Source organism: Camellia sinensis, chromosome 2 (genome assembly GCF_055761805.1).
Source record: "Camellia sinensis isolate YWXY chromosome 2, ASM5576180v1, whole genome shotgun sequence".
NCBI lineage: Eukaryota > Viridiplantae > Streptophyta > Magnoliopsida > Ericales > Theaceae > Camellia > Camellia sinensis.
Window position 1 is genome coordinate 74,169,069 of NC_138962.1, and position 25,692 is coordinate 74,194,760.

Sequence of the window (25,692 nt, forward strand, 5' to 3'; positions counted from 1 at the left end):
AATCATAAAATTTCTCACTAAAAATCTCATTTTGCTTATATAAATGGGAATATTAAATTCACTTTATGTAAGTGAAACAATTCATGTTTTTCTTTCTTTTTTTGATGTGTGAGATTGTAAATAAAAGGTAAATGGAAACCAGCCAATGAGAATTTTCTTAATTGTTTAAAATTAAGAAAATTCAATAATTTTAAAATAAATGTATGGATCTCCTAGAAGGCTTCTCCTTAAAAACTCTTTTTGCCTTATATAAAGTGAAACAAACTTTATTTTTTCTTCTTCTCTCGATGTGGGATTATAAAATAAATCATAAACTAATTAGAGTTCTATTTTTATATGGTTAAATGGAACTTAGCCAATAAAAATTTTTCTAATTTTTTAAAATTAATAAATTCAGTATGAGAAATCGCGATTAAACTGGTGAATCGGTCAAATCCAAAATTAGTCAACCTAATAGGTTAGGTCAAATGACCAACCAACTTATACAAAAATTAATTAATTAAAGCTTTTAATGTTATTTTAATTTTAAAATTTAAACTGTCTTGAATTGAAATATACACAATACTATACTATTAAGATTCACTTTATATAAGTGAAACAACTCACTTTTTTTTTTCTTTTTCCAATGTAAGATTAGAAAATAAAAATTAACAATTATTTGGACAGAAAGTTTATTTCTAATCAAGTAATCTCAGTCTTTCAATCTTTAATTAAATCAATCTTTAGTTTATTTCGAATCAAACAAATCTAATCAATATATTTTGATAAAATTACTAAAATCGCAATTAAACCAACAAATCAATCAAATCAAAAATGATTTAGCCTAATCAGCTAGGTCATAATTAATTAATTAAAATTTTTAAAATTTAAACTATATTGAATTGAAACATGCACAACACTACAATATTGAATGGGATTAAAATAACTCATTTTTTTTCTTTTTTTTTTCCGATGTGGAATTATTAAATAAAAGCTAACTAATAGAGTTTTTTTAATTGTTTATAATTAAGAAAATTATTATGAGATATTAAAACTCTGACAAAGTTCCTCACTAAATGGGATAGGAGTATAAGATTCCCTTTATATGAGTAAAATAATTCATTTTTTTCCTTCTTTTTCCGATTTGGGATTATCAAATAAAAGTTAGCCAATGGAAGATTTTTTTAATTGTTTAACATTAAGAAAATCAAGAAAATTAGTATGAGATATTAAAACTCTCACAAAATTCCTCATTGAAAACCCTATTTTCCTTATATAATATACTAGTCTATCACCCGTGCTATTCACGGTATAATTATAGATATTTATATTTGTTTTAGATTATTTTTAATATATAAATTATGTTTTTTAAGATTTTTTATAAAAATAATTTAACAATCTTATCACTAACCATAGTGTATGAAAAAAGTTGAAAAGGGTACTGTAGTAACTATACACAGATTGTATCTATAATTATTTGTATGAGGGGATTTTAAATATTAATCAGGAGATTTTGACCAAATTAATAAATGCAGACATGTGGATTGAAAAAAGTTAATAAATGCTGATTAAGGGATTTTAACCAAATCAATAAATGCTGAGTTTTTTTTTTTTTAATAAAAAATTTAGAAAATTCAGATTGGGATATTGAAACTCCCACAGGTCTTGGGGTTAAAAACCCCATTTTCCTTAAAAACCCGCTTGAGTATTTATATTTATCTAACTTCAATCATATTAAAAAATCAAATTATAAACAAAAGGAGATAACTTCAATTATACAAATCACATTTTTTTTAATGCTATCTAACTACAATAATATTTTTCTCATAATAAAAAAAATAATTCAAAAAAAGACCATTAAAATAGTAAATAAAAAGATTATTTAGAAGCATTAAACAAACGACAATCACATTTTTCTTTTTTTGAGTGTTTATATTTATCTAACTTCAATCATATTAAAAAAATAAAATTATAAACAAAATGAGATAATTTCAATCATACAAATCACATTTTTTTTAATACTATCTAACTACAATCACATTTTTCTCATAATAAAAAAAATAATTCAAAAAAGGACCATTAAAATAGTAAATAAAAAGATTATTTAGAAGTATTGAACAAACGACAATCACATTTTTCTTTTTGTGAGTGTTTATGTTTATCTAACTTCAATCATATTAAAAAAATCAAATTATAAACAAAAGGAGATAACTTCAATCATACAAATCACAATTTTTTTAATGTTATCTAATCATCATCAATAATTAAAAAAATCAATCATAAATTAAGTCAATTGATAATTAAAAAACATAATAATTTATTTTTCAAAAAACATAGTGAGTTAAAAAGATCAATTACAATTTTTTTTGGTCAAAATACAATCTAATCATCATCAATAATTGGTACATTATGTGACCCTAATGAGTACAATCCATTTTGTTTTTCAAAAAACACAGTGAGTTAAAAATCAAATCACAAATTAAGTGAATTGATAGTTAAAAAAACATAATAATTTTTTTTCAAAAAACACAGTAAGTTAAAAAAATCAATTACAATTTTTTTTTCAAAATACAATCTAATCATTATCAATAATTGGTACTTTAAAAATCAAATCAGAAAAAAAAATCAAATGAAATCACAAATATTTTTATGTTATCTAATTACAATCATATTTTTTTCATAAATAATTGTAAAGAAAAACCATTAAAATCACATTAAAAAAAATAACCATTGAACAAACTACAATCACATCACATTTTTCCCATAATAAAAAAAATAAATAAATGAAAAAAATAACCATTGACTAACTACAATCACATTAAAAAAAAAAGAACCATTGAACTAATTACAATCACATTTTTTTCTTTGTGAGTGTTTATGTTTATCTAAATTCAATCATATTAAAAATAAAATTAAAATAGTAAATAAAAAGATTAAATAGCATTAAAAAAAAACCATTGAACTAACTACAACAATCATATTAAAAAAAAGAGCCATTGAACAAACTACAATCACATCACATTACAATCACATTTTTTTCTTTGTGAGTGTTTATGTTTATTTAACTTCAATCATATTAAAAATAAAATTAAAATAGTAAATAAAAAGATTAAATAATATTAAAAAAAAACCATTGAACTAACTACAACAATCATATTAAAAAAAAGAGTCGTTGAACAAACTACAATCACATCACATTTTTCCCATAATAAAATAAATAAATGAAAAAAAGAACTATTAAACTAACTACAATTACATTAAGTAAAAAAGAATCATTCAACTAATTATAATCACATTTTCTCTTTGTGAGGGTTTTATATTTATCTAACTTCAATCATATTAAAAAATCAAGTTATAATTTTTTATTTGCTAGACAAATCACAATTATTTTTATACGCTATCTAACTACAATATTAAAACAGTAAACAAAAAGAAAAGTCAAGAAGGAGAAAACAAAAAAAAAAACTTACTGTTTGCATACGTGGTCACTGAAGTTGAAAGTGTAGAAGTGAGAAGTCAAGAAGGAGAAAACAAAAAGAAGACTCACTATTTGCAATAGGTATGCGAAAAGTTAAAAAGAGTGTGTGTATTAGAGAAGTTAAAAAGACTTGGAAGAATTTAATAAGAGCTAAGTTTTTTTTTTCAAAAAAAATCAAAAAAATTAAGAAATTAAGGTTCAGATATTGGAACTTCCACAAAACTTGTAGGTTAGAGATAGATATAAATAAATAGATAGATATAAATATTTATATTTGGAACTCCCACAAAACTTGTGGGTTAGAGATAGATATAAATAAATAGATAGATATAAATATTTATATTTGTTTAAATTTTTTTTTAATATACAAATTATTTGTTTTGGAAAAGGTACTGCAGTAATTATGAGAGAAATCAATAAGTCTTATGGGTTGAGAGAAGTTAATAAATGCTGAGGTTAATTTTTTTTTTTAAAAACAAAAAATTAGAAAATTAGGATTGACATATTGGAGCTCCCACAGGCCTTGGGGGTTAAAAACCCCTTTTTACTTAATATATAGTATAGATATAGATATATAATATATATATATATATATAGATTATAAGATGAGAAAAATAAAGTGCTATCTTCTTATAATGGAGGAGATCTTATAAAAAAAAACATGTAGACATGAATGCTTTTCTATTTTATTGTGTTTACAATTATCTATATATGTGAATTGTGATTTTTAAATATATATTTTTTTAAATGTCTTCTTTTTTTCCTTTTTTATATTATATTAAAGGTTAATATTTTGATAATAATCATATGTGTTAGATTTTTCAAGGAATTAAATGTCTTTTTTCTATTATATTGTATTAAAATTTAACATTTTGATAATAATCATATGTGTTGGACTTTTCAAGAAATTTTTTTTTATGTTTGTTCTTAATGCATTAAAGTGTTATTATGAGAGATAATAATTATATGTGTTTAGACTTTTCAAGTAATTCATATGTGTTGGATTTCAAAGAATTTTTTTTATGTTTGTTCTTAATGCATTAAAGTGTTATTATGAGGATAAGACTTGGGAGTTGGAAGATGTTAATAAATGCTAAGATTTTTTTTTTTAAATCAAAAAATCAAGAAATTTAGATTGGGAGATTGGAGCTCCCACAAGACTTGAGATTAAAAACCGTATTTTGCTTAATATATAATATATATTGGTTGTCATAAAAAAAATTAATAAAAAAATATTTAGGTACACGAAACCAACTACAAAAAATAATAGACATCAAACTGAACCTATACTTCACACGAGTATTCAAATTAAAACTTGGAACGAGTTACATATAGTGTTTTAAATATCAGCCGTTATCTTCCATTATATATATTAGAACTTTGAACTTTCAAAACCGTTGTTCATCGGTATATTGATCAATACTATCTAACATTGGCAAATGTAGGAAGGTATCGCCGATATGGTTACACATGGTAATGTTATATAAAACCATGATTACAATAGAATTTTCAAACTAAACTAATTTTTCAAGCGTAAGATTAATGGGTTGATTTAATGGATGAGATATTCCCTTACCAGGAAAGAGATGCCCTCTTACCCCAAAGAGAGAGATAGAAATAAATAATTAATTGAATAAAAAATAAATTAAAAAACCAAATTTTCAAGCAGTCGAGCAGTCCACTTTTTTTGTTAGTATTTTTTTATTTATCGCATTTTCTATCTATAAATACGTATCCATGCACTCAAATAACTTCATGCCCTTCATCACTCCGTCCAAACAACTCTCCTCATAGCTTGTCGTTACAAACCAACCATGAAATCCGTGGCAAAGAAGCTTTCCAACCAGTTTGTTCCTTTCCATTTCCTGTTTGTCTTTCTTATGACCCTTATGTTGGTCTCTTTTTATAATTCTATTGCTTATGCTTCTTCTGCAACTAGAAAAGTTGGAGAAGAAGGGACCGAAGCAATAGCTCTCTTGACATGGAAAGCTAGCCTTGACAACCAGAGCCAATCAATCTTATTGTCGTGGGTTGGAAGCGATCATTGCAGTTGGGTTGCAATTGGTTGCAACAAGGCCAGCCGGGTCAGCCATATAGACCTTAAGAGTTATGGTTTGAGAGGTAAGCTTTCCAATCTTAACTTCTCTTCCTTTCCTCATCTCCTGACCCTTGACCTTTCTAATAACTCACTCTATGGGACTATCACCCCACAAATTGGTAGCCTTTGGAGACTCACCTATCTTAACTTGTCCATCAATCATCTTTCAGGAACAATTCCATCAGAGATAGGTATGCTCAGTTCTCTCAGCGTACTCTCTTTGATATCTAACAATCTCACAGGTTCAATACCTCCATCGATAGGAAATTTGGGTAACTTAACCAGATTAAGCATTTTCAACAACCAATTTTCTGGACCCATCCCTCAACAAGTTGGCATGCTTAGGTCTCTCTTTGTTCTTTCATTGTCATGGAACAACCTTACTGGCTCAATTCCAATGTCTATAGGGAACTTGGGCAACCTCCAAATTTTGTACCTTCATCACAACAGACTTTCTGGATCCAATCCTCAAGAAGTTGGAAATCTTAGCTCTCTCGTTGATCTGCAACTGTCAAATAACAATCTTACTGGAAAAATCCCTACTTCAATAGGGAACTTGTCCAACTTAACCTTTTTATACCTTTATAGAAACCAACTTTCAGGCTCGATCCCTCAAGAAATTGGATTGTTAAAATCTCTTGGTGATCTCTCTTTGTGGTCTAACAAACTTGGGGGTTTGTAGACACCCCATTTTTGACCGACCTTAAGACTCAGACGTCACAAGTTGAGCACTCGGTGATTTTGCATATCGTGCTCGTTCAGAAGTTGCAGAGTCCTGGCCGCGAGCCCTGCCTCCGGACTTTCGAACCCTCTTCTGTGCCTTGCCTCGGTTTGCGAACCAAACTCGGTTTTCTCTGTTTCTTTTCCTGAGGGGAGGAAGAGGTCCTGTAGACCATCCCTTAGTGGCCGTGGGCTACATTTTGTGGCCGCGGGCCATTTTGCCCATTTCGGAGTCCGGTTCTCGGTTTTCGGAGCCGTCAGGCCGTGTGCCTCGGTTCGAGACCGCTTAACCATCTCCTATTGCTCCGGTTTTTGGAATACTTCTTATTTGCTCCCTTTTGAGGGACACTGAGGTCTGAGAGACCCACTTCATGGTCGAACACCACTCCCGGTGCCTAACAGCCAGTTTTCGGGGCCTCGGGCTGCGCGTTTTGGCCCCCGAACCTTCATTTTGCATCGGTTTGGGCTCATTTTTGGTGGAGACCTTATTTTCACTGTTAGAAAGCTTGTAGGAGGGTGGGAGGCCAGCAATTTTGCTGAAAAGCCAACTTCTTTTTTGTCAAAAGTGGTTCAGCATGAATCCGGGAAGGAGAAAAATCTGCGCGGCTTCACCGAAACGGGCGTAACTCTTTGCACAAAAGGAATTAAGATATGAGGCCACCACCATTGGAAAGCTTACTTCCAGGGCTTAATTTTGCACTCAAGAATATCCCAAGTCCAAGTCCGGGGGGGAGAGACGTGGTTGGTTGAAGTCCGCTTGGACCGAATCTGCGCGGCTTCACAGAAAAGGGCATAACTTTTTCTACAGGAGGAATTTTAATGCAAGGTTTGCGCAATTGGAAAGCTAACTTCTGGGGCTTCATCCTAGGGGGTGGCCGGCCACTTTTTCTGGCCGGCCGGCCACTTTTTTCCTTTGACCTAGCCGGCCGGCTAGGGGAAGTGGCCGGCCGGCCACCTGCAGCCAAAATGTCAGGCCGGCCTGCTTCTTCAGGTTGAGTACATTCCAGCTGTGCCTTGGTTTTCCCCCAAAAATATCTACATCTGGGGGACCCTTTTGGAGAAAAAGAAGGCCTCATTTTCCCTCCACTTTTGCTAAACTCTTCTCTCCATCTCTTATCCATATAGAGAGCCTCCCAACTCTAGAGAAAGGGTTACAAGAGTTGCTTGGAGGAGATAGATACATATCACCCCATTTCCTTCAAGTTTTGGGCTCCATTTCTTCATCATCTTCAAGCTCTACCATCACCACTCCATTCCAGCAGCAAAGGAGGGGATTCCAGCAGCTTAGAGTCACCAAATCTGGTCCAAGAAGCAACAAAATTGTTGGTCTTCAAAGGTAAGTCCAATTGCCCTCTTTTCTAGCTCATTTTGGCACCATCTTTAAGCCATACATGCTTGCTGAGTTGAGCTCCGACCGAAACTGGAAGTGGCCTTATTTTGAGCTCATTTTCATGTCTCATTAAGGGCTCAATCCTGTTTGAGCCCTCCATCTTGCACTTGCTTCATTATCCCTCTAAAATGTCATTTTCTTGCATGATATTTTTAGCTTGTGTGTGATTTGTTTTGGAGCATGTTGTAAACTGATAATAGGCTTATTTTGAGCCCCTTTTCAACATTGAAGAAGGGCTCAACACTGTTTGGGACTTCCATGTTGTACTTGCCTTTATACTCCCTTTTTGGTCCCATTTTTGCATGCTTTGGCAGCCTATTGTGCTTTGGTTTTTGGCCATTTTACAGCACTGAAAATAGTCTCATTTTGGTCCATTCTTCATGTTTCATTTACGGCCTTTCATGGTTTGGGACCTCCATATGCCACTTCATGTTATATCTCTCTTTTGGTCCCCATTCTTGCATGTTTTGTTAGCCTATCATGCTTTTGTTTTTGGCCATTTTACAGTTCTGAAAATAGTCTTATTTTGGCCCATTATTCATGTTTCATTAAGGGTCTTTGGCCGTTTGTGGAATATTTTGTATACTTTGTGTTATAGCCTCTTTTGAGCCTCATTTTGCATTGCATTTTTAGCATGTTTGTATACTGTTTTGGAATTTTTACAGTTCTGTAAATATGCTTATTTTTGGTCCCTCTTCAATGTTGTAGAAGGGAATTTTTCAGTTTGGGCTTTGCATATACCACTTGCCTCTTTGGCCACCTTTTGGCCCTTTTTCTTGCATAGGAGTGCAGCCATACCTGTGTTTGTTTTTGGGGTTTTTACAGTTCTGGAAAATATCATATTTTGGGCCCCTCTTCAACTTTGTTGAAGGGCCCTAACCTGTTTGAGGACAGCAGCTATGAGTTGCTTCTTAATCCCATGTTTAGGGCCATTTCTTGCATGCTAGTTTTGCCCTATCTTTGCTTGCTGTTTGGCCATGTTTTGAACTGGAAAAGTGCTTATCTTGGGATTGCCTTGCTTCTGTATTTTCATTGCATGTCCATATTGTGCATGTTTGGTATAGCTATAAGCCATTTCGGATGCCAAAATTCGTGTTTCGGGACTATTCCGTGCATCGGGTGTGTTTTCGCCTCATTTCGGGGCTGTTTTCCCCCACATTTCATTGCTGAAAATCCATTAACATGTTTATATGCCATTTTTGCCATATTGCATTGCATATGCCATTGCCTCGGTTTGCGTGCCCGTGTGCACGCATTTCGAGGCACTTCATTTTCATCCATCGGCCTCTTATGTGAGTGTGGCTGAGGCTCTCTCATGTTAGTATAAGTCCATGTTGCATTCTATATGCCATTTCCATGCCATTGCATTGCGTATGCCATCGCCTCGGTTTGCGTGCCCGTGTGCACGCATTTCGAGGCACTTCATTTTCATCCATCGGCCTCTTATGTGAGTGTGGCTGAGGCTCTCTCATGTTAGTATAAGTCCATGTTGCATTCTATATGCCATTTCCATGCCATTGCATTGCGTATGCCATCGCCTCGGTTTGCGTGCCCGTGTGCACGCATTTCGAGGCACTTCATTTTCATCCATCGGCCTCTTATGTAAGTGTGGCTGAGGCTCTCTCATGTTAGTATAAGTCCATGTTGCATTCTATATGCCATTTCCATGCCATTGCATTGCGTATGCCATCGCCTCGATTTGCGTGCCCGTGTGCACGCATTTTGAGGCACTTCATTTTCATCCATCGGCCTCTTATGTGAGTGCGGCTGAGTCTCTCTCATGTTAGTATAAGTCCATGTTGCATTCTATATGCCATTTCCATGCCATTGCATTGCGTATGTCATCGCCTCGGTTTGCGTGCCTGTGTGCACACATTTCGAGACACTTCATTTTCATCCATCGGCCTCTTATGTGAGTGCGGCTGAGGCTCTCTCATGTTAGTATAAGTCCATGTTGCATTCTATATGCCATTTTAGCCATATTGCATTGCGTATGCCATTGCCTCGGTTTGCGTGCCCGTGTACACACATTTCGAGGCACTTCATTTTCATCCACCGGCCTCTTTTGTGAGTACGGCTGAGTCTCTCTCATGTTAGTGTAAGCCCATATCATATTTCTCTGTCATTTGCATTGCGTATGTCATTTTCTCAGTTTGCGTGCCCGTGTGCACGCATTTCGAGGCATCTCATTTTTACAGCATAGTGCATACTAGGTTGTATCTTAGATCGCATTCTGTCATTTTCTCGGTTTACGTGCCCGTGTGCATGCATTTCGAGGCATCTCATTTTCATAGCATTGCGTATGTTAGGATTGTATCTCAGTCGCATTTCATGCATGTCATGCATATTGCATCGTGTTCGGGATAGGAGTTAGCCCGGGCACGGGAAACGAGGTGCATTTCGTACTCCGAGTGACGGAACGCGTCTCAATTCCCCAGTCACCGACACTCCGGATTATCTATGATGGAGTTAGGTTTTATTGTGTTTTCATGTGCATTCATCCTATATTGAATTGTGCAATTCGACTCCTCGGCCATCATGCATCGATATGCGTGATTGGTGGCACGAGGATCGAGGCATGCATATATCTGTGAAAATACATTGCTATGCCCCTTTCCTGCTCTCTGTTGCAGCAAAATGAGGAATCAGCAACTTTTCGGAGTCTGGCACGCTTTCCAAGAATAACTGCTAAACAGAGGCTAATTGGGGCATCCCAGTGGATTTCCGCGCAAGGCAGCCCAGGCATGCATCATCCATCAGAAGCAAGGCGGTCCCTGGCTTGCACGCCAGTTTTACAGCTTTCTTAGTTAATTTGTTAATTAATTAGGAATTTGTATGTTATTCGGACTGTAATATTTGGACTGTAATATTCTTTTATTCGGGACTGTATATTTATTTGGACCCTCCGTGCGAGGGCATAATTGTAATAAGTGTGGGTGAGTGTGATGTATGTCTTCCAACCCCACGTCTTTCTTCCCTTTTATTTACCAGCTTATGATGGTTAGATTAGGGCATATTTAAATTAGCAGACAGTATGATAGCATGTTTGCATTCACCGGGCTCGGCGCATCATGCTAACTGCATTTGTATTTCAATTCCAAATTGAGTACATGATTAGCTGTAGCATTTCATATACCATGTTTAGAATAGCCGAGCCTGCTATAGTTGCATTCTTGCATGTGTTGCATTAGGCATTTCTGTATACTTAGGATCATGCATGATTTCTAATGTAAATTCTGTTTTGGCTTGGAGTACTCGGTGAGTCTTATGCTTTAGCATCCTTGCATGCGTGTGAGTAACTGCCATGAATAGCATGCTTACCATGAGGCTATATGCTTATGTGATATAACTGCCTGAATGCCTGTGGGTGAAGGTTGGGTTACTTAGATTGGAATAAATCATCAACTGTTTGTTTTAAGCCCACTAGATAGTGGCAAAACCATCTTTTCCAAGCCCACCTGCGGGTGGCAAAATCTGCATTTTAAGCCTACTTGCGAGTAGCAAACCATCTTTCAAATAAACAAGCATGAAATGTTTTGTTCCAATTCGGGCGACCCAGTCTATACTTATATGCTGTGTGCATCACATAGTAACCTAGGCTAATAACCGGAATAAGAACACACAAAGTTTTCAAAAATAGATATCACGGTTAGTAGAGGCCGATCTTTGATCGGGTGAGCGGGGGTGCTCACGAAGTGACCTTCCCCAATCGTACCCAAGTTCCCGAGCCGAGGCAACTTTGGTGATGACGGACACGTGGCCTTTGGCACCGAGTCAGGGTTTCCTAAATTTCCCATTAAAAAACATTTAGGTGGCGACTCTGTATCTGGCAAAGCAGTCCATGTTTGGCACTTCTTTCAAAATCTGTTTTCTCAAAACGATTTGCCGGATTTGGACTCTTTGGTTCAGACTTAGAACCGTGACAAATTTGGAGAGTCCTGAGCTGTAGTGACCCCAATATGAATGGAACGGGAGCTCGTTCCTCCCGGGGCGTTCGGGGACGTCTACAGTTTCTGGCGACTCTGCTGGGGAGTTAGAGAACTTGACTCGAACTCGTGATATCTGTTTTTGACTACACTTGTGTGATTCTTTGCATTGCATTTGCATTGGTGCGCCTAGGACACCGTGTTTGCCATCTGCTATTCCTGAACGGTTTGCCGGAGGCTTGTCTTGTCAAGGCATGACCATAAGGCTGACCGGTTGTGGGCTCTGCCAGTATGGGAACACAAACCCCGGTTTTACCGAGGTACCCTTTTTGACCATTCGACCTAGTGCATATTCGGATCCATAGTGACCATTCCAAACTAGGACAGGTTGCTTACCCGATTGTAGGTTGTTTGAAACCGCTGCATGCATGGTGAAACCCTAGCTCCTGACAAAATAGGACAGGGAAACCCTACCCCAACATAGGGGTGTTTTGGCTCTCACTTGTCTGCTATGTGCTTTTAGAGTGCGTCTCTACAGGAATGCATGTATCAGTTTGCAAGTCTGGGCATCAGGCCTGCGGGCATTACTATCAGTATTTGGGTGTCAGCTTTACCTGTGGGTATCAGACTCAGATTTGGGGCAGAATTTTGGGACAGAATTCAGTAGAGGGCACACTCATTCAACTATACTCGTATCTGTTCAGATGAAATCAGGCTGAGATACTGTTTGTTTTCTCTTTTGCAAGGTAGTCTGGGAACCATAGCTTCAGAAGGCTCCGATATCCCCCGAGGTTCATCGAACTTGTGCTGATAGACTTTGTCAGGTCAGAGATTCAGTCCAAGGGCAATCAGTGTTCCTTTGCCAGAGGCAGGGTAAAAAGGGCTAGTCGGGCACAAATCACCGGTTCAGCAGTTACCAGGTCAGCGGCCCTTATCCACCCCACCAGTGAACAGTCAGGTTGAGGTCTCAGTTTCTACTGCAAGGATAGATACCAACCAGTCAGATGGATCAGCAGAACACATCAGAGATGGAGGCAATGATGCGCCAGATGCAAGAGAGTATGAAACTCATGCAGCAGGATGCTGCCCGTCAGGAGGAATTTGCCAAACAGCAGGCTGCAATCATGGCTCAGCAGGCCGAGCTCATCACCAAGCTACAACAGCAAAGCGGTGCATCCGCTTCACAACAAGTTCCTCCCCCAGCAGGAGCTCCAGCACCTGGGGAGACGCCAAACGTCCAGGATGATACGGACATTCCGGTAGGGCCGGCTCCGCCCCCAATTTTACCTTAACTATCCAAAACACCTACCAATCTACCGGACTCTCCCTTCGAGTTCGAGGTCGACCCCACAGCGTTGAAGGTGAGCAAGCTAGAAAAGATGTTCAAGAAATCTCAGGGAGTAAAATCCATTCCGGACATTGAGGACGGGTACACCGACGCAGTTGTAACTCTGCCGGACAGGTTCAAGATGCCTCACATCGACCGTTTTGATGGGTCAGGAGATCCCATGGTCCACCTGAGTCTGTTTTCAGATGTTTTGCGCCCGATGGGCTTGACAAGATTACAGAAGCCCTCCCTTTTTGGCAGGATCCTGTCAGGTATTGCGGTCACCTGGTATGCCAAATTGGAGGATTTAGTAAAACGAAGCTGGGAGGAGATGGCCGAGGCCTTCGCCGCACAATATTCATACAATACCCAAATCGAGATTACGACCCGTGATCTTGAGACGATGAGGCAGGAGCCGAAGGAGAGCTTCTCAGAGTTCGTGGCCCGCTGGAGAGCCAAAGCCTCAATGATGACCATTAGGCCAACGGATAAGGATCAAATTCGAATGATTGTGCGCAATCTCCAGCCCAAGCTAATGCAGAAAATGATCGTGATCCCCTTCCCTACTTTCTCAGATTTACACGAGATGGGAGTGCAGATCGAGGATGCTATGAAGCAGGGCCTCTTTGACCAGGAGAAGGAGAAGGAGCAGCCCAGGAGGGCGTTTTCCCGCAGTTCGAATGCGACCACCAGTGGTGATGCAGCTGCAAGATCTTCTGATGTGGGCATGGTGGCTACCACCGTATCAAAAACAGCTACCCCATTCACCGGTGCGTCCGGAAGTAGCTCACAAGGAACCAAATATCCACCCAAGCTGAGAAAGTTTTCACCCCACTTTATACGCCTTTGTCAAAGGCTCTAGGGGTTTTGATCAAGAAAGGGCATCTGAAGCCCCTCGAGCCGCAGCCATTACCAAAGAACCTCCCTCTCTCACACAACCCAGCTGACTACTGTGCCTTCCATCAGCGAGCTGGCCATGATACTGACAGTTGCTTTCGTCTGCGCCATGATGTACAAGATCTGTTTGACAACGGGGTCATTCCCGCGCTAGTCCAGCAAAGTCTATCGGCACTCGATCAGTGAATTTGTGGGGGGATAATGTGATCTGATCAGAGATTGAACCGGCTGCGGGTGGCACTCGATTTACTCCAGATGGGGGAAGGACAGGCACTGTTTTGAGCATTTGCGAATGCCAGTTTCTGACTTGGGTATTGGGTCAGTCTTGTTGTTTTATTTTGAGTCTGTCTTTTTGCTTTGAGTCAGTCTCTTTTTGTTTTGGGTCTATCTTGTTGTATCGAGTCAGTCCTGTTGTATAGGAGTCGGGTGATTCCGGGGGGTGTTACCTCGGGCATCACCATTTTGTTTTGTGTCTGTCTTTTTCGTTTTGTTTTGAGTCTGTTTCTGCCAAAGAGCCATAACACCAGAAGATTTGAATGAAACAACAGTAATTTTTACACTTCTGTGTTCGCTTCTGCCATGTGCTAGTTGTGACGGAATCTGAATGAAATGGCAGTGCATTCCACCTGCTCTCTTGTGCCCCAGAATCATTGCATCGACCTAAGTTTTCCAAAACCTTTTGAACACTGCAGTGAAAACGAAGAGGAAGGAATTCCTTGGGATTTGCAAAACTTTGATCATTTGAGAGAAAGAGAGGCGTGCTAAGCACTTAATGAATGAAATCATGCTTGTTAGCGTGAGTACTGAGAAGGACCCTGGCTTGATCCAGACTGGTTTCATACTATCTTCAGCACGAGTGATTTGTCGCTTTCTTAAAAAACTTTCAAAAACAAAATGTTTTGCGCGGTCCTGCGAAGACCTGTGTGGAATCGCTCTTGAGATTGTGCAGCCTAGGATCGCTCTCAGCCTCGAGACTCAACCCCTTCGCTTCCAAACCTTGAACTTGAATTCAAAAGGTTCAACGGTCAACTACGATGTGAGGCTTGTGTGGCCGGATTTGAAGCAGCCCTCGAACAAGAGGCCAGGAAAGTCAGGTCAAGAAGATCAAATCTCATCAGAAGAAGCTTACAAAGCAAAACAGCAGCTATTCTCCTGGATTCAGATGACTTCAGGATCTCAAAACCATTTGACATGGACAAAGCTACACTTTTACCCTTGAGAGGCTCGCTGGGCCGAAAACCCGGAAGGGCGACCCAGGCAAAAGTTAGAGCAAGAGAAAAATACAAAAAAGAGAAGCAAAAAAATGCAAAAAAATGAACAAAAAAAAATCAATCAAAAAAGAAAAGAAATGAAAAGAATTGAAAAGAAAAGAAAAACAAAGCTCGCAAGGTCGAAAACCCGCAACGGGCGCCTTGGCAAAAGTTAGAGCCTAAAAAGGAAAGGTTAATACCCGAGTGTACCTTAACCCCGAACTACGTAAGGCTTGATTCCCATGTTTGGGATACGTAGGCAACTTCATTCTGAAGTCCAGCCATAAACACTTCCAATTCGATTATGTCCATGCGATGGTTCTGGTCATCTTTGCCTTCTCTGTATCTGAGGATTTGGTTGTTTTCATCACCCTGAGGGCTGCCTACAATGCACTGCGGTACCGCCCAAACAAGGGGCAACTTTCCGTTGCCATTTAATGCGCTGCGGTGCTATTCAAACAAGGGGCAACTTTCCGTTGCCATTCAATGCGCTGCGGTGCTATTCAAACAAGGGGCAACTTTCCGTCGCCATTCAACGCGCCGCGGTGCCGTTCAAACAAGGGGCAACTTTCCGTTGCCATGCAGTTCCCCTCAAGCAAGGGGCAATTTTCCTTTGAATCGGAGGTTGTGCATCTCGAGAGTAGGTTCCGTGCTCGTTGAGCAGTGGTCGTTTGCAAAAATAGTTTTTGAGAATTTTTACTGAGGTTGACTAATCTTCTCGAAAAGTACTCCATTTTTTTTTTAAAATTGGACCATTTCTTGGACCCAAAAGAGGAAAATTTTCAGTGCTCATGGCCTGACTTGCATGATTTTAAATCAGAAAATCGAACAAGCATGTTAATCTAACTCTCATGTTGGTCAAAACTGTTTTAGTAGAAAGCAAAAGCAAAAATGGTCAAAATGATGAACTAGGGGCACAGTTGAGTCAGGTGTTTTGTCTTTTCCCCTTTGTCAAAATACTTGCCAAGAAGGGCACTCTACCTGCCAGAATAGGGCACAACTGAAGTTAACAACAAAGGGCTGAAAGCTCTCTCATCCTCCAAGCAGCGAGGTATCAAGCCGAGTGCGAAGCACGAATTGGAATGGGTCGAGATGCTCCATTCCCTCATCCGGCGCATCGACAGATGTCACCGAAGGAAATAGCCGCGAGCTGATTTATGTTGGACACGAGCCCACAGTTTGCTGTTCATCCATCAAACCACCCAGGGGAGGGATGAAAAATGAGAGATTGAAGAATAGAGAGATGTGCGATGAGAGGAAAAGTGAGAAGAGGGTTTTTTCAGAAAAAACAGAGCTTGAGGGCCGAGTGATGAGAGAACCACAAATGAGAAAGGGTGGGGAACACTACCCGGTGAAACAGGCTCCCGGTGCACGTCTGTGTGTCGTGTCTTTTGTTTTGTGTCTCGATTCTTGTTTTTGAGTCGTTTCGAGTGTTACTCGATGTGTCTAGGTTGCGTGCCTTTTATTTCCTTGTTGAGTCGTTTTGCTGTGTTCGATCGTAGGCTCGATACCCGGTCAAAAACTCATTTACCAATTCCAAAATAAAATCGTTTTGTGCTCTGAGTGCCATGCCATTCTCCACATCTGTGCAAAACAAGATTCGTTCTTTCATAAAACCGCAGGGTTCAACCCAGGTCATGTCAGAACAATAAAAATCAGGACCTATCTGAAGCTATATGGGTTCCAGACTACAAAGCAAAAGCAAAAGAGGAAATGTCGAGCATCTGAGTTTGTTTCAACTTCAGTAAGTTCCGAGACTGCATTCCGTGTGTACCTCTTCAGGTTTTGCCAATGCTCCGAAGTACGAGTGTGCCTCTACCTCAAGCTCAAGATCAAGTCTGCTTCAAGCCAGAATGGCGATCAAGTGCTCTCCCTGAGTACCATTCCCTGCCAGAGGCATCTTGGCTATGTTTGCAATGAGTTCCTAGGAGACCAACTGCGACGGTGGAAACTAGAGTTCGAATGGCTGATGCCTAGAACATAAAGGTTCGGGATTTCCGGGACTAAAGTCTGGTTTAAATACCCAGAGGCGTGTCCTCGGCTTGAAATCTGTATGGAAGCCCCATAGGTTGAGATAACGTGTATGCACCTCAATTTTGGATACTGAACCAACCTAGTCTGTCACCCCGTTGGAGAATAGGGAAAGTTGTGAATATGATCAGGAAGAAAGGCAACATCCAAAGTGTTCTACGTGAAGAATCCTTGTCAATATTTCAGAGCCTTTATACTGTAAGATTGAAGGCAAGTGTTCGAAGAGCACAAGGGGCGATCCCCATCGGAAAAGAGCGGTTCACCGCCACTCACCTCGTGAGGTGCTTTCTAAAGCGCTGCTACGCTTGTTTATTGCATTCATTAAACATCATGCATTGTATTGCATTGTACCTATCAAGTTTCTTTCTCATTCATGCACGATATCGTACGTACGGTTCGTTCAAAGAAGTTTGGTTGAAGATCATTTCTTTAGTGTATCTATCACACTTTTCTTCATTCACTTTTGTGTATCTATCACATACATTCTCATTTTGTGTATCAATCACACTTCTTTCATTTAGTGTATCAATCACACTTCATTCGTTTAGTATATCAATCATACTTTGTTCACTAAGTGCATCTATCACACTTTGTGTTCGCTTTTAGTATATCCATCATACTTGTTCACATTGTGCATCTATCACACTTTGTGTTCACTTTTAGTATATCAATCATACTTTGTTCACTAAGTGCATCTATCACACTTTGTGTTCGCTTTTAGTATATCCATCATACTTGTTCACATTGTGCATCTATCACACTTTGTGTTCACTTTTAGTATATCAATCATACTTTATTCACTAAGTGCATCTATCACACTTTGTGTTCACTTTTAGTATATCAATCATACTCTGTTCACTAAGTGCATCTATCACACTTTGTGTTCATTTTCAGTATATCAATCATACTCTGTTCACTAAGTGCATCTATCACACTTTGGACTCTTTGGTTCAGACTTAGAACCGTGACAAATTTGGAGAGTCCTGAGCTGTAGTGACCCCAATATGAATGGAACGGGAGCTCGTTCCTCCCGGGGCGTTCGGGGACGTCTACAGGGTTCAATTCCTGCTTCTATAGGAAACTTGGACAACTTAAACTTTCTAGACCTTCAAAAAAACCAACTTTCTGGATCAATCCCTCCTGAAATTGGAGCATTAAGCTCTCTAACTGAACTTGATTTGTCATCCAACAAACTCACAGGTTCAATTCCTGCTTCTATAGGGAGCTTGAGTAACCTGACCAGTCTTTACCTTTTTTTCAACAAACTCTCAGGAAGCATCCCTTCCACGATCGGGAACTTGAAGAACCTCACAGTGTTGTCTCTTTCTGGAAATGAAATATCTGGCTCCATCCCTCCTGAGTTAGGAAAGCTAAAGTCCCTTACTGATTTGAGAATGTTAGAGAACAAACTCACCGACGTCATTCCTCCAGAATTGAACAACCTTACACATTTGCAGATCTTTGATATAACCAGTAACAAACTCACAGGTCATCTACCAGGGAATATATGCCTTGGTGGATCACTTGTAGAATTCAGAGCATCAAACAACAACTTAATAGGTCATATCCCAAAAAGCTTGAGAAATTGTAGTTACTTACGCCAACTTAGGCTTCGACTAAACCAACTGACAGGGAATATATCAGAAGATTTCAGGTTACTCCCAAACTTGTTTTATGTAGATCTAAGTTTTAACAATTTCTATGGTGAGCTTTCTAAAAAATGGGGGTCCCATAATTTGACTGGCCTAAAGATGTCCAATAATAAAATCTCTGGAAAGATACCGTCTGAGCTTGAAGGGGCAACTCTGTTACAGCTACTTGACCTCTCTTCAAATCATCTAATTGGAGAGATCCCGAAAAATTTGGGAAAGTTAGGCATGTTGTTTTTCATTACTCTAAGCGATAACAAACTTTCAGGCAACATTCCAGCAGAAATTGGTAACCTATCTAATTTGGAACAACTTAACTTGGCTAAGAACAATCTTAGCGGCTCAATTCCAGGCCAACTAGGAGAGTGTGTGAAGCTATGGAACTTGAATTTGAGTGAAAATCTACTTCAAGATGGTATTCCTTATGAAATAGGGAAATTACACTTTCTTCAAAATCTTGATCTTGGAAAGAATTTGTTAACAGGCGAGATACCACGACAAATTGGGGAATTACAAAGCTTAGAGACATTAAATTTATCTCATAACAGGTTGTCCGGTTTAATTCCATCCTCTTTTAATGGGATGTCAAGTTTGGTGTCTGTTGATATATCTTACAATCACTTGGAAGGTCCTTTGCCCAACACCAAAGCCTTTCGAGATGCTCCATATGAAGCATATAGAGATAATCGTGGTTTGTGTGGCAATAAGACTGGTTTGATGCCATGCTCGCCCAAAAACAGCAATAAGCCTAAAGGGAAAAAGTATAAAAAAGTTCTGCTTTTGGTCATGGTACCCTTTTTAGGCATTTTATTGCTTATGGTTGTCGGAATTTTTCTGGTTCTGTGCAAAAAGGTGGAGAACACAGAAAAGGAGCCTACAGCTAGAGGAGCAGATAATGAAAATTTGTTTGCAATATGGAGCTACGATGGAAAAATGGTGTACGGAAACATCATTGAAGCGACAGAGGACTTCAATTCTAAATATTGCATTGGATTAGGAGGATATGGCACTGTTTATAAAGCAGAGCTGCCAAGTGGTCAGGTTGTTGCTGTGAAGAAACTTCACTCTTCACATGATGGTGAGTTGGCTAATCTAAGAAGTTTTACAAGTGAGATTCGTGCATTGACAGAGATACGACATCGTAATATCATAAAGCTTTATGGTTTTTGTTCACATCCACGACACTCATTTTTAGTGTATGAGTTTTTGGAAGGGGGGAGCTTGGAAAAGATATTGAGCAATGATGAAGCGACATTGGATTTTGAGTGGACTAAGAGGGTGAATGTTGTTAGAGGTATAGCAGATGCTTTGTCATACATGCACCATGATTGTTCGCCTCCAGTCATTCATCGCGACATATCAAGCAAGAATGTTCTGCTAAATTCAGATTATGTGGCTCACATCTCTGATTTTGGCACTGCTAGACTTTTAAAGCCTCACTCATCCAATTGGACTTCATTTGCAGGAACCATTGGTTATGCAGCCCCAGGTATGGCATGGTTTCTTCAAATCAGCATACAAAGTTCATCTTTAAATTGACATTTACGGCCTGTTTCATTAAGTTCCTTGAATTAAAATTTTTAACTTGAGCCAGATTTGACTGAATAATGCATGATTGCAAGAGCATGTAGGTCTACTGCAATGCAACTTAACTGTAAAAATAAAGCACAAACAAATTCTCCCTCTTTTTTTCCCTTTAACCCTCTCTTTTCTTTGCTCTTGATTTTCTGGCAGAACTTGCTTACACAATGGAAGTGAACGAGAAGTTGGATGTTTATAGCTTTGGAGTTTTAACGCTAGAAGTATTAATGGGGAAGCATCCTAGCGATCTCATCTCTTCTCTTTCGTCATCTTTGCGGTTGCCATCGTCGTTGTCATCATCATCATCATCACCGCCAACTGCTTATGATATATTGTTGAAAGACATTTTGGATACACGCCTCCCACCTCCTAGGAATCATATGGAAGAAGAAGTGGTCCTTGCTGCAAAGCTAGCACTAGCATGCTTGCACACCAGTTCACAATCCCGACCAACAATGCAACAAGTTTCTGTGGCACTATCAAAAGAGAGGCCACCTCTGCAGAATCCTTTCCACTTGATTTCATTAGGAAAACTCTTTGATGTCAACTGTTAAACATCCTGATAGCATTCTCATCTTCCTTTTATTGTTTTTACATTTTTATTCCCCCTCATCTACTTTGAAGTTTTTTTTTTCACCGTCCCAGTTTATCTACTTGTTCCAAAAGAGCAGATGTGAATAAGATGAAGAGAAAGGGCTACTTCATTATGCATCAAATTTTCTAACTATTAGCATTTAAGAGCATGGCCTTCAGGGTAGAGCTGTGAAGCATGGGTACGGGTACGTGTACGATACGGGTAAATCGATACGGTAAAATTAAAAAAAAGTAAGGTACGAGTACGGCTTGATACGCTTGTAAAAAAAATATTTATTTTTAATTTAGAGTAATGTAAAAATTATTAAATGGTTTAATTTGTTAAGATTTAACCTACAATTAACATTTAATGTCAAAAGTAAAATTATAAATTAAAATTAAATGTCAATATATTAAATAACTTACAAACCATAGTTTAATTTTAAAAACATTTTAAGTATAAAACTAAAAATAAAAAAGAAGCCTAGGGAAAGGAGTTTTATTTTTGTAGTAGAAGGAAATATTGTTTCAATTGAGATACGATGTGGTTTGGGTATATAGTAGGCACGTCTAGGTACGCCAAAAATTAAGAAGAGAAAATGTGGGTACATGTTTCGTGTACCCGGTACGTATGCAGTAGTACCATACGAGATACCATAAGCCGGTAAGTACCCGGTACGGGTACGGCATGTTTTTCGAAATACCCATGCTTGACCACCTTTTCTCGTAGTGTATTTTTTATTAATAGTAATGGGTTTATAATAAAGGGCAAATCACAAATAAGTAGGAAGACTAAAAATAATTACAAAAAGATGGAAAATAAAAATGATTGCATTATAATCTATTGTTTTATTAGAGCTCTCGAAAAACTTTTAATATAATTGATAAAATAAATTATTTTGCCCATAAGACTTAAAAATAAACCAAATGCAATTAATCTTAGAGAAGAAGTAACAAATTTCCATCCATTCAAATTCCACTCCACATGATTTTATTGAAACAATTGTTTGGAGATATCGAATTTTCAACTTTTTAAGCTTCTTCACTTATCTCAGACCAATAAATCTACCGTTATTGAACTCATACACACAAAAGAAAAATTATTTAGTAATACAATGCGTGGTCCAAATTGAACTCTTTAATGGTAGAATTCATGTTTAGATTGAATTTAGACCACACGTTATTTTTTCTAGAAATTCTTTTATGTGCAAATTTTGGGTCCATAACAGCTCCCTTTCCCATAGTGTATTTTAGTTCTTTTTGTACATACCCACATTTTGATCTCACTTCTCTTTGTGTTGTATATCTCTGCCCTTTCGTACATTGCTTTGCTTGAATGAATAAATGATGTTTAAGACACTTCAATCTGTGTTAAATGTCCAACAATTAGTGAATGCTAAAATGCAAGTCTTTTGGGTTGAAATTCAATTGCTTAGCTGTTTTAAATATGGTTTTAATTTTTTATTAATAATAATGGGTATAATAAAGGGCAAATTGCAAATAGATGGGAAGACTAAAAATAATTATAAAATAAAAAATGATTGCATTGATCATTGTTTAATAGACAAAATGAGCTCTCGAAAAACTTTTAATATTATTGATAATAAAAAGTTATTTTGCTCTTAAGACTAAAAAATAAACAAAATGCAATTAATCTCGGAGACGAAGCAACAATCTAAAAATCAGAAAAACTAAACTAGCTTAAATTAGGAAATACTTTTAGGCTGTTCCATACTACTACAAAATTTCTAATAAAATAAGTACAAAATGCAAAAAGTACAATTTATTTCTAATTCCTATAGAATTCTGGATCCAAACAAGAATTCTGTGATCAGCAACACAAGAGTGGGTGTTTGTTAAACAAATTTAGAAGAAAAAAAAGAGAGAAAATTCTTCAGATTTTACGATCGAATGCTAAGATTCATTTATGATATGATCTCACAATGAGGCACTGTAAATTTAAAATTGTGGATAAATTTATGAGTTCTTTTTTGGATGCCCAGACTTTTTTGACATTGATGAAAGATCCATTTCATTATATTCATATTAAACATTCATTAAAATTTTTCATACATATCACTTATAACATCTACATGGGATGAAATATTTCACTAGAATCCTTCATCTCCTATGTAACTTTCTACCTATTACAATGAGTCTCATTAGTTTTTTTTACAGAACTCTTCATACTTTCTACATCTACTCATAATTTTAGTCTTTACACTTAATTGTTACATTGTTACTAGTGACGGCTCAACACAAACAAATCAATCAAAATGTTCAACAAGTCATGCTTGTGAGTGAAAAATCTAAAATTCTCGAAATATTGATTCATGATTATGTTTCAATTTTAACTAAATACCAACCTCAATCAAACAATCAATAACAAATCGACACAATGATTTAATGTGGAAAAAAAAAAATCACAATTGGAGTGCCTCCAATTGTGATAAAAAAAACTACAGGTTAAAGCCACAAAATAATCCACTAAGAAAACAAAAAGAAATTACACATGTGTACCCTTAATTACCTAACAAATCTATGCCCGAATTGAAGCGACCTCAATGTGCCTCTTCCATCATCGTCTTCACCTTGGAATTGTCTTACCCAACGTTAAATCCACAACGTTGATATCGAATCCACAACTATGAGCCACTCTAAAATCCACCAAAGCTTCAAGTTTAAGTTCCTTGGAATCCACCGAAGAACACCTCTTTCTTTTGTGAATGAAATAATGAAAACAAATCCTTTGATGATGTTAATATGACGTTCATAGATCCATTGATCACTCTCAAACCATCAAAAACCACTTATAAAACACCCGCCAATATAAAACACTTTGTTTTCTCTTTCTCTCTAAGAATCTAGACCAGGTAAACCCTAAAACAAGCAAAGGACGCACTTTATATAGTAAACAGAATCGCAAGGACCGCTAGAACGCACACATCATCGCTCGAGTGGTGTGCGTAAAGGTAGTGCAAAACATATAGTCCGACCACTCGAGCGCAACATTCACCATTCGAGCGGTAAAACTTGTTTTCCAGAAGTTCAGTTTGCAGGCAGAGATACTGGATGTTCCTCTTCACCACTCGAGCACACAAATGACCGCTCGAGCGATCAAAAAACTTTGGCTTTGGGGGTGCTGCCCCTCGACCCCGCCTAGGCACTGCCTCGAACCCGCCATGGGACGCTACCCCTTGGACCCCCGTGAGTTGACCGAACAACTCGATGCCCATACATAGTCAGCGAAGTAGCAAACAGAGAATGCTTAAGATATAGAATGTTAGCACAAACTCCATTACTTAGGTTGGATTTGCATCTAAACACTTACACCCTCACTGAAACAAAAGAACGAATAAAATTACAACTGAAAGAAGTTTTATCAAACAGGATTGCTAATTACAAAAACCTAATAGCAAGCATCGGCATGGAAGTGCTAATGTGGAATGACCTTGGTGTATATAGAGAATGCCACACATGCAATTGTCGGCCCAACCTAGAAGACCTAGTGCCCATTCGAAAGTTGGCCTCCTCTCACTATAGTCGGCCCAAAACACCTTGCACCCAGCTCCGACTTAACCCTTCGTGATTGTTACCATGGTCGAGATAAACACCAGAAGGCCCATCACTAATCCGATGATAAAAAAAACAACATGGCCCAACGCCAAGCAATCCATACTGAAGCAAAAAGGAGCACAAAAGTGCATATGATCTCGAGCCAAAGGGATTGGCCCAAGTCCAATGACTGAGAGGGTGCAACCCCCCAAGTGAGAAGGTTTCCTCAATTGTGCTATTGACCATAGCTTTGAGTGCTACTGCCCCTAGAGCAACTCCAAGGCATTGGGCCACAATGTAGATGGTTGCGCATGAAAATGTTATAAGGCTAATGAGAGCGGCGAAGAAGGAGATAACTAGGTTGATGTGGCCTCTAGAAACAGGGGAAATGGCAAGAATTAGTGTTGTGAGAGTAACGGCTACAAGGATTGATATTATTAGATTTGGTGCAGCGATGTTGGTTTGATAAGTATGACTATGGCATTGATCATGAAGACAACTACGGCCATGCCAAGGAGCTCCCCCAATGATGCTTGCCAAACCTAATAACCAATTACAGTGTTAGTACAAGAACATGAACACATAAACTAAACGTAGAATATGACACTGAAAATCACAGTTTCGTGATCTATGTTTAGTTTCTGTATTCCTAATATTAATGGAGACGTAAATTAAATTGTGTGTAAAACTATAGGAGGAAAAGATGTCCTTCAAGCTCAACCTCTCAACTAATGTAGTAAAAGGTTTCTTCTTCTCTTGCTCAATGTTCAAATACTACTTTGACCAGCAAAAAGTGGACAAACCCTCCATTAATGGCTCTCTCACACCAATGAGAGGTGCCATGGGGCCATGTTTTAAAGTAATAAATATATTTATTTAAACTACACCAAATGATGTTTTAAATTGGTCAAGAGTAAAACAATGAAGTTAATTAAGGAACTTACACTGGTGCAAAGAAGAGAGGTTGAGTTTTATCTTTAGCAAGGCTTACTTCATCTTCTCCAAATCTCAAATATGCAGCCATCTTTAATTAGTTTCCCAAGAACACGTGTGTTGTTTTGACTTTTGCCATGTATATTACATTTTGCCCTTTTATGATCAGAACCAATAGGAAAAGATAATGTTTTATAAATTGAGTTTTTATACAAAAATGATGTAATTTTTTATTAGCTTCTTATTTATATTTTTTTTAGACAGAATAGCCTTCTTATTATGGATTAAATTTATGAATAGAAATT

The 25,692-nt window shown here is 37.9% G+C and overlaps 1 protein-coding gene and 1 pseudogene across 1 annotated transcript; one reads left to right on the forward strand and one right to left on the reverse strand.

Moving 5' to 3' along the window:
• The first annotated feature begins 5,271 nt into the window (after positions 1-5,271).
• LOC114279166 (uncharacterized) lies at positions 5,272-21,066 on the forward strand. The gene is made up of 4 exons (XM_082911054.1): positions 5,272-6,229; positions 11,306-11,313; positions 18,152-20,234; positions 20,480-21,066. The coding sequence occupies exons 1-4, from the start codon at positions 5,272-5,274 to the stop codon at positions 20,878-20,880; spliced, it is 3,450 nt and encodes a 1,149-aa protein (XP_082767180.1). The 3' UTR covers positions 20,881-21,066.
• Positions 21,067-24,308: 3,242 nt separating this feature from the next.
• Positions 24,309-25,478, reverse strand: LOC114279170 (uncharacterized; annotated as a pseudogene).
• Positions 25,479-25,692: the final 214 nt, after the last annotated feature.

What these genes read in the sequence shown, in the direction of transcription:
- LOC114279166 (XM_082911054.1), top strand. Translation starts at nt 5,272, where the DNA reads ATGAAATCCGTGGCAAAGAAGCTTTCCAACCAGTTTGTTCCTTTCCAT. An exon ending in CATTGGTTATGCAGCCCCAG is followed by an intron (nt 20,235 to 20,479) that starts GTATGGCATGGT and finishes ATTTTCTGGCAG; the next exon opens with AACTTGCTTACACAATGGAA.